Raw genomic sequence first — 15192 nt, forward strand, 5'->3', positions numbered from 1 at the left:
CAATCTGCATTCAGGGAGGAAAATGCAGTGCTAACCCACTGCTATAGTGGGAAAATAACCTTTTATTCAATCGGATTAAAATGTTAAGTTTAGTTAACTATAGCTATGTTGGTATATCAAAAAAATCAACATGAACAGGATGTTGTATACTATGTGGCGGTGAACCAAAATGATTGCAAACCACACGTATGTGGCTGCCATTTCCACAACTGATGATTGAATTGTTTTATTTATAACACATTAATTTTATTTGATAATTAATGTTATTTTAAGTCCAGGTGGTAAGACCTGAGTAGCGCAACTCTCCAAGATATTTACAGAATGGGTTGCAATCATTTTGGGTCAGCCTGTATTTGTAATAATCATAATCTCATCAGTAAACTGATTGCTGCGGGAATTATTTTAACTAATGTAACTAGAGAACAAGGGAACAACATTTCAAATACGGGAGCACAAGATGATTAATATTAGGGGGAATATTTGAAGGTCCAGCATGCATTTCCAAATGATGCATGGAATAATGGTAAATACACACTTTTGGCCTGATTTACTAAATGTTTGCTTTGTAAAAACTGGCAATTTAACAACCGGGTCCACCAATTTTCTGTCCAAACGTGCTGAGCAGTTTCTTTTGCAAGGGAAAAAAAAAAGCATCAGACCTACCTAGAGTGTGAATCCCTCTTTTAAATACCGCAGGCTCCACACACATTTACACCTGTTGCTTATAGCACGTCATTTATTATTGCGATTGAATATGCACATTTAGCACCTGCTATTTGGAACCTTAGTTTTTTGCCTGCTATTTGGGATCGTTATAAATCAGGCCAATGTGTATTAAATCAGGGTAAAAAAACATTTCACAATTCAATATATTTGTGATGTCCAGCTAAAGGATGTTGGTTCCTTTAAAATTCAACATTTTATTATACAGAGCAGTCTTACCATTCTGCAGTAACTGGCACAGAAAAAAAAGATGATCCATGAGATTTGTTGAGCCTGGTTGGGGCTGACTGTCATGTACCCAAGGTAACGTCATGACCAAACAGCACTTCCCACAATTTTCTGGGGGTGGTGCAAGCCACCGGGCAGGGGAGCCTCTCTACATTGTTATCCAGCCTCGTGCTAAACAGACGTTGTCTGGTCCTTGAATCTAATCGAGCAGCCTTCGGGCCAGATGCCACATCTTCTCAACCAGCTGAATCATATTGGCTACACAAAAACAGTATATAGTGGATATATAAAGTCTACACACCCCTGTTTAAATATATGTACCAATTCCTTTGGGGGTTTTTGTACACTGACGGCATTTGGGTTTCATATCCGAGAAACTATATTCAACAAGGAAAAGAGTACTAGAACATCTGAACTTTATTCTCGGTGTATCAGAGGCACTTTACATGGTAGCAGGTGTGTGCTGACTCCCATTTAACATGAGTTTGAATGTGACTGGGTAATTGTGAACATGGTTACATCCCAAGTTACAAGATGGTGATTAAAACTAATTATCTCAGTTATTAATTTGTGCTTTCCCAGGGTCGTGATATGATTTATTTTCAAATGAGTTGTGAAGGTTGAAACTTCCATTCATAAAGAACAAAAAAAAAAAGATTTAGATTGATCACATTTTACAATTTTAACAGGGGTTTGTACACTCTTGATATCCATGGTGTGCTATGCATCTAATGGCTAATTTGACTTTGCTAAGTGCCTCTATAGGAGGCGTTGTCTCATTGATGCCATGTTTTAATGGTGCCACCTAAAAGGACAGATTTTTTTCCTAGTCAATTTGTATGGTATACCATAAAGTCAACATTTTAGGGAAATCATTTAAAACACTCGCACGTTACACACACACACATTGGTTATTTTAATGAAAGTAGTTACTTCAAATAATCATAATTTTGTATTTTAGATAATCCACACCTGATCACTGTGGTCCAAGTTCAATATGTGAATCATGCACTGTAATTCACCATTTAACGTAAGATACTGTTTCTGCAACTACTGCATATACTATAGTTAGAGATTTTGTCATAACTTTTTCTTGTTGCATGATCTATAGATAAACGAATGTGCAACTTCATTCAAAGGAAAAGAATACATATCTGTACATAACTTAATATCACTTGAAATAGAAACCAACATTTCAGAGCTACTAAATCAGTGTGTGCTTCATTCTTATGACAGAACAAAAGGCAAGCATAAAGATCATGCATTGCAGGCCATGTAGCCCATACTCATATCTGTGTCTTTAGCATAGAAAAAAAATCCTCATTTAAAAATCCATCAATTTTGTTTTTCTCTGCAACTCATCCTCATGAGGGTCACGGGTGAGCTGTAGCTTATTGAGCTGAGCTTAGCTGGTTGATTCAAGTGAAGAGGAACCTGTATCTCCTGACTGTGAGGCCAACATGCTAAACACTGCATTACCATGCTGCCTCATGAAGTCATTTTCTTACATGCATCTTCCGTGTTTTATGGTCATAACATTCAATATTTAAGTATTAACAGTGGCACCTTAGACATTTTAAAGTTGTCAACTAGGTGAGAAGATATGGTACAAACTGGTAGAGTATCAAACAGGCAGGGTGAGTCACCTCAGTTAACCTTACTCATTATGGGTGTACTTACCTGTTCAGATTGTCTAAATAAATTAAGGGCAGGGAGACACAGAACATGCAGAATAATCATTTACATTATGAAAAAAACCCATAGCATGTTCCGACCCATTACCAGTGAACTGTCTAACTACATGCACAGAGGCCCCCATGCATGGTCATGGGCCTGAGACAAGTGACCCCCAGCAAAAAGTGGGAACTGTGCTAGGAAAAAGGGGCAGGCAAAGGCGTCTACCTTGCTGCATGAGAGCTCCAACTCCGAACCAGAAACTATTTAGCAGGGTGAAATTGTTTTCCACTACATCCGAGTCAGGGTTGCAAGGGTGAGGGTTATACCACTCGTAGGGACTAAACCTGTGAATATCGACAAAGAACACACACAGATTTAATGTAGTTGCATGAAGACAAATTTGAAAAAGGTTTTAAGGTCATCATACCTACGGAAGACGAGAAAAGACAAAACAATTAGTCACTTTCAGTGATGAATTCCTGCATAAATATTTTGATGTCATAACTTCACTTAAAGACTTGACAAATCTCTGATTGCAAGGCTACTGTTATGTTCAATAAATCAAATGCATTTTATACAAATTGCTTTGAGATTTGAGAACAGTGTGCGCAAATAACTCAATTGGTAAATCTTTCTAAAAACTGCACGTCTCCATTCTAATACAATGTAAAATTGGTAGCAGGTTTGAATTGATACTCTTCATATGGGCAGGCTCATGTCAGAGCCAAGTCTAACTCTAACAAGTCTCTAACTAATTTAATGATTGGGTTCAGAAAATAAACGTCTCGTCATACTGGAAGAATATTAATAACCTGCAGCTCTAACTGTTCATTCACATTATTCCAACTATGGCCTTTGTGGTTTCACCACTTGACACGGTCCGCAAGCAGATAAATTTCTCATTAATTCATGCTGAATAAAAGTGACACTACATTAGCAAAGGTTGATTGGTTTACAATTAAATATACTAACCAAGTCTGATTTGTTCTGGGGAGTGAAAGTCTAAGCTAGACTCTAGCAGCTTAACAGACGTGGATTAGATAAATCACATTTCTATGCATGGCGTATACTTGTCTCACTCCGGGCCTTTTACTTTGCATTTTAATTCAAATGAAACATTCTGCAATTGAATCCATAAAACAAGAACATGCAGGGTTGCATCCATGAAACTATATCACCCGAACGATAACCCATCATGGTGTGCAAATGGTGTTTGCTGAGCTTTCTTTTCACCCCGCAACACTCACTCATTGATGACTCAAATGGAGTTCAATGTTCTCTGAATGTCCAGATGATTTCTACGTTCCTTAGTTTTAGTTAAATCTGCTCAATTTGCAGAAGATTTGCTTCCTTGTCAATCTGCAGAGCCAAACCGACATGATCTGAACTGCGCCCACTTGTTATGTGACCCAATTCCTCACGCAAATGTCAGCATGCTTTCTCCTCATCATGTTGCAAACAGACAATTACCTCATGGCATGACAATGGATGAGTAAAGTTGTCATCTGCACCTTGCATAGGCTGGACTAAGAATGGACTGTTTTGCTGTTGCTATTGTAGGTTTTATCCACCCAAAAGTGTTCAAACCAATGTCATTCATAGGAGGCAACAAAGCTAGACCCTTCTTTCGTTGTGACACTGTTTATCTACTCTGTTGTCATTTCAATTAAACTGTCCTTGCATTATCTTAGGTCATCTGCTGCGCAGTGAAAGATATTTTGTGCAAGGTCAGATAAGCAAGGATGGAAAGAAATGAGTGAGGAATGTCCATCTTTTATCTTTTCATGGGGGCAGGGTCATCTCACAGAAATGTCAAGGTAGATGAATCATCATTGTTAATAAAAAAAAAAATCCTGTTGCTTTGTCACAAGACAAGGTGTCTCAATGTGAGTGTGACCACAATTTTGCAATGTATTGCATTGTATTGATTTTATTTATATATTTCATATTGTAACATATTTGAAACGCACATTAGTGGTAGGATTGAAATTTAGTTTTGCCATTCCTCTCAATAATTTGACACATTGATTAACTTTGATCAACACATTTTGTTGCTGCTACTGACTAGAAGGTGGTCACTAGTACAGTGTAGAAAATAAATCAAATTGTTGGGTGTTGATCGTGTCCACCAAATATGAAATCCTTCCATTTCTACAGTACTTGTCTTTATTGTGATCATGGGAGCGCTAGGACTTGATCCTTCAGTACAGTACTACTGTGAAGTCATCAAGCATGGTCTTCCTGGGAACCCACATGAAAACGTGCTTCTTAGGAACACGAGTCTCTTTGTAAATAGCAAATGCTGTCGCCTGGTTAACTTTCCCACTGTGCAGTACGAAATGTATCTTAAGATATTTTCCTACTCAAGTCTTCACAAGTACACAACCGATGCACCCTTGGTTTAAGCTCGCTGACTAGGACAACATTCCTCGTGTTCTTGTTTCATTCGTACTTTTAATTCTTTATTTTTCTCATCCCATTTCTTTGATCATAGGGTATCTGACTTTCATTCAATAAATGTTCTAAGACTGTCATCTGCATGCAACTGCCCATCATGCATTCGTGTATGAGTAAAAAGGCTTATGGAGAGAGGAGTATATGCACTTACCAAAATGCTTACTTATTGTGGTACAATATAAAATAGTTGCATATTCTGTGCCAACTTAGATGACAGTTGCTGCCTTATTTTTTGTGTAATCATAATGCCAGTAACATCAGAAAACATAAGTGTTAACATTAAAACCGTAGAGACATGACTGGCAGTGAGCCAATGTCTACTCAAAGTTTTAGGGTTAACAGTTTTCTTTTACTCACAGCCTACAACCCCCCCTCCCAAAAATGGTGCAAATACGGAACTATGTTACTGTGTTCTTAATCCACAAAGTACTCCCAGTTCCCACCCTCAAAAAAAACTTTAACATTTTGTAGATATGTGAAGATTCTAAAAAAGAAACACTACTTCAGTAGATGAATGTCAGTTTCTTTGTACCACGACACTCCCGCCAAAATCCAATTTAAAATGTAATGCCAATATAACAAGACTTACTTTAAATAATACATCTTTACCACTGTTTTATTCTAATTTATCTAAGTTGCTTGATTGACATTGTGGTCAGTGATGTAAATCATTGTGGATGTAGTTAATCGACCAATGGCATATTCTGGTTAAGATAACATTGGGCCACATCAATGAATGTAAATTGAAAACACAAATTTGAATTGAAAGACACCTTGTTGCTCGCCTTGTTACAATGATACTCCCTGGGTTTCCATTGCCGAAATCAAGTCTTATGAGCTACAAGACTAATGCTGATTAGTACCTGTCTCCAATGTCATTGCTCCATTATTTTTGGGGTCACGAAGCACATTTTCTGGCTCCTTTTGTTTTTACATGTTTGATGCAAAGAAAGAAAAAAAGACAGTAAATGCTCCGAGAGACTGGGAAATATGAGGGAAAGGTTGGGAGAAGTGCAACATCCCACAAACATTCAATACTTTCCTGTCACTCTGACACATACACACAACCCTAATATATTTGTACCATCTCAGTGTAAGTTTTTTGCTTCTCTGTTTTTCTGGTTGCATGAGTTTGTCTTCTTCCTGCCACCATTGTGTGCAGAAACGAGCCACCTTGCAACCTCACTTAGTGCCAATATTCAACATTTTTGAAAGAGAATTTATTTTCCGATTTTATTGTGATCGTTAAGTTGAGTTAAACACACAACGTGACGATGATGTAGCATCTGAGTTTTTATGCATGACCATCAGTTTGTCAATTCGTGGATGCTCCACCAATTCAGCATGCTCAGGAAATTGCCTCTGTAATTACTGAGAGTAGCCTGTTAGTCATAAATGTAAGGTTGAGTGGTAGCATTGAAGCAAGATTTATGTGTGATCGCTGGTAGTGACATGTTACCTGGCTATGACAAACAGCACACAACTGACACCCAAGTAAGCCAGCAGAATATACATCCAGATATCAGGCGAGAGGGGGTTGAGGAAGGAGAAGACCCCTGGGTTGGTCCCATTTGGCTTGCGGTAGAGTATACTTATACCCAATGTCATGAAGGGCTTGGAGAAGTCAATAACTTTCTCACGCACGTATGTGATGGCAAGAGGCGCCACTGCCAGATCAGCTCTCTGTCAATAAACATAAAAAGGAAGAAGGATAGGCCATATGTTAAGGGCACGGGAAATGTTTAGAAGCAATCAAATTAAGAAAACAGGATCTTTACATTGTCCACGTTCTCTTTTTTTTTTTTTAAAGCACTCTGCATGCTGGAAATTTAAAGCCCCCATTTCACCAGCCATTAAAGCTGCAGAATACATTTTCATTTCACCTCAATTCACTTGAAATCATCAAAATGGTGAGGATGGTTTGGTAAAATAAATAGACTCTATAGCATAAGAGTAAAATAACTATTTACCGGTAGATTATCGGCAGTACTCAATAGTAAAACACCAAATACATTCAGTCAAGATCATTACTTTACAATAGCAATTATTAGATGTTAATGCAATATTATTAAAGTAACTTCCTGTACTGTAGTAATTTTACTATAAAATAGCAATTTTATAAATATTTTGACACTGCACTGTCTTGTCATTAGTGTTTTCAGACACCTTTGATGTTGCTATTATTAGAAAACAAAGAACAAAACTTTTTTTTTTTTTTTTTACTTCTCAGATGTAGTAAGGGGGCCTCTCAAGTAGAAATTCTTTTTATATAAGTGGATGAGTTGGCAAAGAGACGTGCCCTGAGTTCCATTTGGGGCTGTTTGCTTTGTTCCTTTTGGTGATTCAGGCTGATGTTATTCTTTGTTTAGTGTTGCCTAATGTGTCATTCGGTTCACCTTTGTCAGTCCCTCTTGTTTGCTCCTTGTTTTGTCAAGCAATCAGCTCCTTTTTATGTCCACCTACTATTAGTACCTGAGTATATAGTCCTCCTTTTCAAAATTTTGGGTTGCCCTCTGTGTCATGTGCTCATGCTACCCTGAAGTTTGTCTCCTGAGTTTTTGCACTAGCATTTTGGGGAAGCACTTTTTAATTTTCATGCCTGAATTCACCACTTATTTTGTTTTGCTTTTTTGGATCATAAAGCTTCGATACTACAGCTACTGTGACACACACACACACACAAGGGTAGCTATATTGATCAAGGGCAGAAGTCCGAGTTAAGAAGTACTTGACACCTATTGGGTATTACTTCTAATGGGTCAGATATTGACTGTGCAGTGGCCGCTATTTTTCTATCGATGCAATTTATCCTAACTGGGATGTTGTTGGGAGCAATTACCGGTCACTGCGAGCAGATTGTGTATGTTTTAATAGGGCCTACAGGGGAAACAACCCATGGCATGATCTATGCTCTCTTTTTGCAGCACTTTCCTCTCAAATATATACAGTAGGTACCAGTTACCTTTATTTCCCCAGTCTCTTCTGACAATTCAGAATTGTGCTGATTCTCAGAGCAGATCAACTAAAATATTAGCATTCCCATTGAATGAAGAGTAGTTTGTTTTAAAGTTATATATCAACAATTACACTTTGGTGCGAGAGGAAACACATTCACAGTCTGTCAGATGTCTGGCATGAGTGAAAAGTGCTCTGTTTTTATCATTAAAATACAGTATGTCTACTTTGGTTTGAAAGAAGAGATTAAAGAGGTGAAACTTGTACCACTAAAAGTGAAAACAAGTAATCTCTCTTGAGGACAATAATTTCAATAATTCATCGTACTGTACAATTCAAATAAACTGTCTGTGGTTTTAAATTGAGTGGCCGGCTATCTTAATATATTAATAAATCTAACTCCACACTTCACAAAAATTAGGCTCATGTTCTTTGTGGCCTTGCTCAGTGGTGCATGACAGTGACTGAGCACAAGGGACCCCTGCTTCATGGTCTGACTTGATCGGGAACAGATTTATATGCTCCACACTAAAGTGAAAACCTACACAACAATACTTTTTCAATAACATTCTATAACCAACAATCTTTCTTTTAAATTGTATAACATACTGTAGGTTGGTGGCTACTGAAAATAAATAAGACATACATGGTCCATTAATTCCTTAACCATGCCATTCCACAGGCCTGTGTTTTCTTCCTGGGCACCATATTTTCCATCTTCCACTAAGCGGATTTCATAGGTGAAGCCCAAGATGTTGGCGAGCTCTCTTAGCAGGTCAATGCAGTAGCCCTCAAAGCGGTCATTCCCATAAAGAGGCTTATCAGACTTCTTGAACATCACATATGGCTCCTCCTGTGAAATAATGGGAGAAAGGATAGGATCATTTTAATTCATTTAAATTGGAAAAACTGATTTGATACACAAGTAAATTGAATTACAACTTGTAATCTAGATGCCACTACTGTATATTGTGTGTATTGAAGTGGCTCAATCTGACGATACCTCCCTCAAGACAGTTTTTGTGTAAATGGAGGCTGAATGGTCTTTATTACACACTGTGTAATCTCGATTACATAAGGTTTCACCACATTACAGTAGTGATTTCTAAAGTACATAAAATGTTGACGGGCCAAGATCTTAACAGTAATTACATCATGTTTTATAGTACATAATCCCTGTGAACATGAGGAGAAGCTGCATGAAAGTACGCATCAATCAAATGTAACAAACCCAATTATTGTCAGCCCTCCCTGATTTCCTCGGTGTTCACAACCCATCAAACACCTCCCCATGACTCGATCCTGATATGGCAATTACTTCCACAAAGTTGTTAATAGTGGCAATCCAATCACTTCACAGCATGCTCACAAGGGAAGAAGGCCTGTGATAAAAATGACAACACACAACTGACTTGCGTTTGCTATTTTTACACTTGCCTAGCAAATAACAAAAAGCTGCTTAAAAACTATTTATACACGAATACCCACTCCTTGTCACCTGCAGCTCATACGCAGGGATGGATACATAAATAAATAAATAAATAAATAAATAAAGCTCGATATTGTATTTCAAAAACTGAGAATGTTTTACAGACAGAAGACTGAAGAATGTGTATTAGCCCTCATCTTATTATGGTGAAATAATAACGGCTCTAATACCAACATTTACAACCTAAATATTAATATATAAAATAATATAATTGAATGCTTCTTGGCACCATGCAAGATGAGTACAAAACAGTACCACAATATGGCTGTCAAATTAATAGATGGAAACCCAACCCATAAAAAATCATTCAATTTCCACTGAACTTGAAACTTGACTACCAAACCGATTTCCTTTATTGTATTGAGACAGTCAACTGGCAATTTGAGAGCGCTGTGTATCATCTTCTGAATTGGATAGCAGCATCCCCAGCAACTGCTCTCAGAGTTAAAGACAGCTTAAGTGAAGGCATTGGGTGATTTTTCAAGTGGAAAAGCAATCAAATAATGACGTCTTTGCATGAGCTCTGTCATGGCTCAGGGTCTTTTATGTTTTGATTTCCCAATAACTACACATTATATTCTGCTAGATTTCATTTGCATATCATGCACACTGTCAGACTTGAGTGTTGCATACTTTTTGCTTTCATGACCAGATGACTGCTGCGGGACTATTAAATGGCACAGGGCATAGCTTGGTTAAATAGTGGACATATTCTGAATAGAGATGTGCTTCCTTGATGGAAAGAAATATTTTGCTGTCATCATTTTTGTTGTACACAAATACATGCTAAATAATCAAAATTAACACAGAATTGTTTTTTTACAGTACATAGTAAATCTATCTGCATGGGGAATATTGTTTACTTTTACATACGGTATTATTGCGTAATCAATCAACAATGAAGGTATTTGGTTTTATTTTGACTGTTAATATAAACTTTTATTTCACTGTTTTGGCATAGATGTCACAATGCCCTACTTCTGGGAATAAATGAAGATTCAAAATACTTCATAGATACTGTTAGTAAGATGTGTCTTAGCAGTTAAATAAAATGTTTGTGGATAAAATGGTTTTGGAGGAAAAGGATGAGGTTGACTTACTCAAAAACAGGAGAGTGACAAAGATGAATTTGAAGATTAATTTGGTTAATTATTATTAGTACTAGAATCCCAACCGTGCTTAGGTTTTAGGACAGACAGTAGGCTAATTGATTTTTCAAAAATATGCATGCTCTGTCCCTAGACTTTAATGTAATGGATGAGAACAGGAGGAGAACGGGTAAATGTCTCATCATGACTGACTGAAAGGTTTAGATTTACATTCCCATGTTGTTAAAATTTTATAGGTGGGAAGTTCTTCCTTATTCCAAAGCGACCAATGAAAGGTTGAACCAACAAATTCATGTCGACTTTACCACTGCACAATGACAATTTTAACTTCAAGCTGAAAAATTGTCAATCATGTTTCGTTATTTATGACATTTATTTATGACTTGCTGAAATTAGTGGGTGGTTGGTAGGCACAGCAAACTCCAAATGCTTCCTCAAGCACATGGGAATAGTTGACAAAAATGTGGCCAGTAGCATGGTCACTTGCAAAATATGCAAGTAAGCCTATCCTCAAATATAACAAAAGCACGAGTGCTATGACTCCCATCTGAATGGCATTTGCTATTGCTAGCTGACAAACAACCTAAATCCTTGCGTCAGCTGTCAGTGAACTCATCAAATGCTCTCTTATAAAAGTGAAAACCGACTGTAGCGTCTGCTTGGATGACAAAACGAAGACATTCATTTCACTGACACATGGCAGGCTCGCCTCCTTCCAGTCATCCCCCCACCCTCGACTTGACCAAGTGTCGGTAAATCGGTAAATGGGGGGGTGCCATTATAAAATCTCACCGAGGGCACCACATCAGCAAGGACCAGCCCTGATCATAACCGAGAAAAAGCACAACATTCATTTACCAGTATAGTTGAAATGACGAGAGATCGGTTGGATAAAGAATCTGATACGTTAGTTGTCTTCCCTCTCTGGTTGTCCGTCATGTTCAGGCCACTTGGAGGGTCCCATGTGCCAATCTAAAAAATATAGAAAGCCATTCATTCATTATCTGGGTTTGGTTGTGTAAAACCTTACATTAAGAACTTCACAACTGTAAGGGAAGCAAAGGAGCACACACATAAATGATAGAATTCTCTTGGTTTGTGTGTTGTTTAAATTACACAGACACTGTATAACGCAAACATTTAAAATTCAAGTGCATATCGGTAGGTTATTGATTTTAAATTTTTAAAAAGATTCACTTTTCTTTTTTCAAAGATTCATGCATTCACTCCACTTAGTTTGCGCGGCACCCACTGCAGGGTGACGTGGTTGGGCCCTGCGGAGCCCTACAAAATTTGGCCTGGTTGCTAAGTGACCGAGCAAGAAGTTTTATTGTTTTTTTTTTTATCCTTGTGCCTTATTCGGCTGGTTTGGATCAAAAGGTAGGCTGCAACACATCAATATGTTTGTCAGCGTTTCAACAACAACAACAACAACAACAACAAAATGTAAAATGATGAGCTACCATAGAAGAATAGTATGGGTACATCTGATCCTCATGACACGGTAGGATCTCAGGGGAGATTAGACTCGTTCGTGAACTACTGCTCCATTAAAACTGATTTGAGGAGTACATCTGGCTGCAGGGAGCAGTTTGACACCCTGTTTGATATGCTATATTTGATTTTAAAATGCTAAAATCACACATATCTACCAGTAAAAAAATGGGTACATCCAAAGTAGTGAAGAACTCCCATATCACAATACGACATCCGTCTTGTTTTCTATAGCTCAATTCACTAGAACAACCACATTAATAAGTGTTTCCTTCACTCTGTCTTTCATGCTGTTTTCACTCCTTTTTCCATTTGCGAGGGCAAGCACCCATCCGCGCTCCACCATCCTTGGCGTATGCCATCGCCCCTTGCTCCCAAGCATATACATAATGAATGGGTTGTTCGATGCCGGTCTGTGCTGTGCTTAGAGTAGTGTGGAAACACCTTAAGAAAGTTACAAATTTGAAAATTTGTTGAAGCCGGGGGGTGCAGTTGACGGTATGTCACACTGACATATAGTGTCCCACAGGGAGCAACATTAAAGATTTGTTGGAGCTAAATTGGCCTCACGGTCTTTTGGGTGGGTATTCAAGGAAAAAGGTTAGAATGATAAAGATAAAAAGAGAAAAAAAGACTTGTGCGGCTGTGAAACATATCTTAAGGTCTGCAATGCCCTTTCTGGAAAACAGAATTTTCTCCCATCACTAGCCCCATGTGGTGTCCAACCAATGTGCCAATGGCATCATGACAAACACTCCAGCTCACATCCGCCAAAATTCCCTCAGGGCTCTTCGTATTTGACTGACTCGAGATAGGCTTTGTAATTGCAAATCAACTCTTTAATCCAGACTTCATGAGGCTGGAGGGCTTCTGAAGGGGGTTTTAATAATGGACTAAATTATTCATAGAGGTGCATGCACACACGGGCCGGAGGTCGAGCACTGATGGCACTGTGGATGCTGAAATGTTAGGTTTTTATTTTTATTTTAGTTCCATTCCTATATATTATGATAATATGTTAGCGCACGGTCTGTTGATAGTCAGGATCTTAATAAATAGAATTATCCGTTAGATAATTCTAGGGACTAACTCAACCTGATCCTCTCAGTGGACATCGTAATTAATCTCCACATTTATGTAGAAAGTCATTGATTGTTTTGTGTTTTGCTTTTGAGAACTTGAAAAACTGAAAATGAACTGAAAAATGATTGTTAACTTTGCTCTTGCTCACTGTGTATTCTGTCTGTGTATTATTCCTGGATAGCGGCCTCAAATTTATTTTCATTTACGATTAATTGCTGTCATTGAGGCGTAGTTTCATCCCATATCTCCCTGCAACAGGGAGGGAGTACTCGTTTGTGCATTCTGTTTTTGTTTTTCTTTCAACTCACAGTTTATACCAAGTTCTCCAGACTGTTTCTAAATTGTCAAATTTTGTGCGTTAACATGAAGCTCTGCTTACTGATTATTTACTCATCCAATATATGAATGTGCGCATAAAACGAGAGGGACATAACCTTCTCTAGCCCCTCCTCCTTTAGACTGATAACATCAAGGTCGAAGTCTGTCCTCAAGCCATTGGTTCGGTTGAAAGTTATTCTCCCAGTCAGGCCATCCCAGTGGGCCTAAAGACAAAATCAAATTAAACAAGACAGAACATTTGATATGACATCAAGCTTTAATGTGCTTGTGAAGTATTGTATGTGTCTGTGGGAAAACAGAGACATGACAATTATGTCATCCTTGAGGATATACCAAGTATGTACACACATCCCAGTTCACTATAATATGGCCTGTTTCAAGTATTAGGGATACATGGAAAAGTGTACATTTATTTCGCAAGACAATGCATTTTCCCCATGATCGAGGATGGGTTAATGCTTAAACATTAAGTTGTTATTCATGTGACATGCATAAAAGTTGCCAGGGAAAGCAGAAAATAAAACCCGAATCTACTTCAATGCACTTTTAAGTGCTTGTCTGGTAAGCTGAACACATGTTCACTTCTAGCAACTTGCAGGTGTTTGTGAAACTGCATCATCTACAGAATTGCACCCACTAGTCATTCTTGTCATCTTGCTCTGGCTCTCAAATAATTGGGCCAGATGCACACATAGACATCTATAGCGCTTGCGCTTCTGAATTTGTGTACAGTTCTGTGAATATTAATAATGATAATATGTAAAAAAAAAAAAAGTATATTGCATAATAATCAGCTTTTCACACAGAATTCAAGGCTTAGCCTCATTGCAAAACTAACACCGGTGAGTTCACAATTTTAATTTGTTCTGTTATACTTTTCTGATTTCTGATTAAGACGAAAAAAATGCAACATTCTTCTCTCCCTCTGTGCCACTGGGATACACTTATTGAAAATGTGATAAATATAAAGTGTTAGCATTCATTCATCGTCTGATACACTATTACATTCTGCCTCAACCTCATTCAAATTCAGTCTCCACCTGCTTTCCTAAAAGCATGTACGAGAGAACAGGGAGCAGATGAAGAAACACCTACCTCTTTGATGAGGGCCATGAAGCGGTTCCCAAAGCGCCAAGGCTTATGTCGGTTACACTGTAATGAGCTGACAGTGATCTGCTGTGACTGCTGCACAGCTACGGCCACCACGTGCACGGCATCGTACATTAGGGCAGCATCTGTCTGCAAGAGGAGAAGAAATTGACCATCATTAACATGAAATCGGCGTGCATTGGCAGATGAAATCAGTCAAAAGAAAAAATAAATAAAAAATGAATGAATAGGTAGATCAGTGTCACTCACTGGAAATTCCATGGACTATACAACTGGATTGATGGCTATACTATGTTTTTGAAGAAAAAAATGAGAATAATTTATTGGTGTAAAAGGCAACCAGTATTCTAAAATAGTAAACAATTGAACTAAGCCGACACATGAGCAAAGGAAAAGTGAGGCCCCCATTATAGATTATTCAGACATAATTATTCAGACATAATTATTATTATTATATTATTATTATTATGACATAATTCAGAATTATTATTCACAAACACATATGAAACAAAACACATTCACACATCA

General features: G+C 37.9%; 1 protein-coding gene across 2 annotated transcripts in view; it reads right to left on the reverse strand.

The window, feature by feature from the left end:
* Positions 1-15192, reverse strand: part of grik2 (glutamate receptor, ionotropic, kainate 2) — a 91521-nt gene that overhangs the window by 20062 nt on the left and 56267 nt on the right. For both annotated transcript variants that reach the window (XM_037273476.1, XM_037273475.1), the window contains exons 8-13: positions 14650-14793; positions 13650-13757; positions 11497-11610; positions 8687-8893; positions 6545-6768; positions 2854-2972 (exon numbers count right to left, since the gene is read on the reverse strand). In XM_037273476.1, coding sequence (XP_037129371.1) covers positions 2854-2972; positions 6545-6768; positions 8687-8893; positions 11497-11610; positions 13650-13757; positions 14650-14793 — 916 coding nt within the window. The remainder of the gene's footprint in view (positions 1-2853; positions 2973-6544; positions 6769-8686; positions 8894-11496; positions 11611-13649; positions 13758-14649; positions 14794-15192) is intronic.

This window comes from Syngnathus acus, chromosome 16, assembly GCF_901709675.1.
Source record: "Syngnathus acus chromosome 16, fSynAcu1.2, whole genome shotgun sequence".
In the NCBI taxonomy this organism is placed as follows: Eukaryota; Metazoa; Chordata; class Actinopteri; order Syngnathiformes; family Syngnathidae; genus Syngnathus; species Syngnathus acus.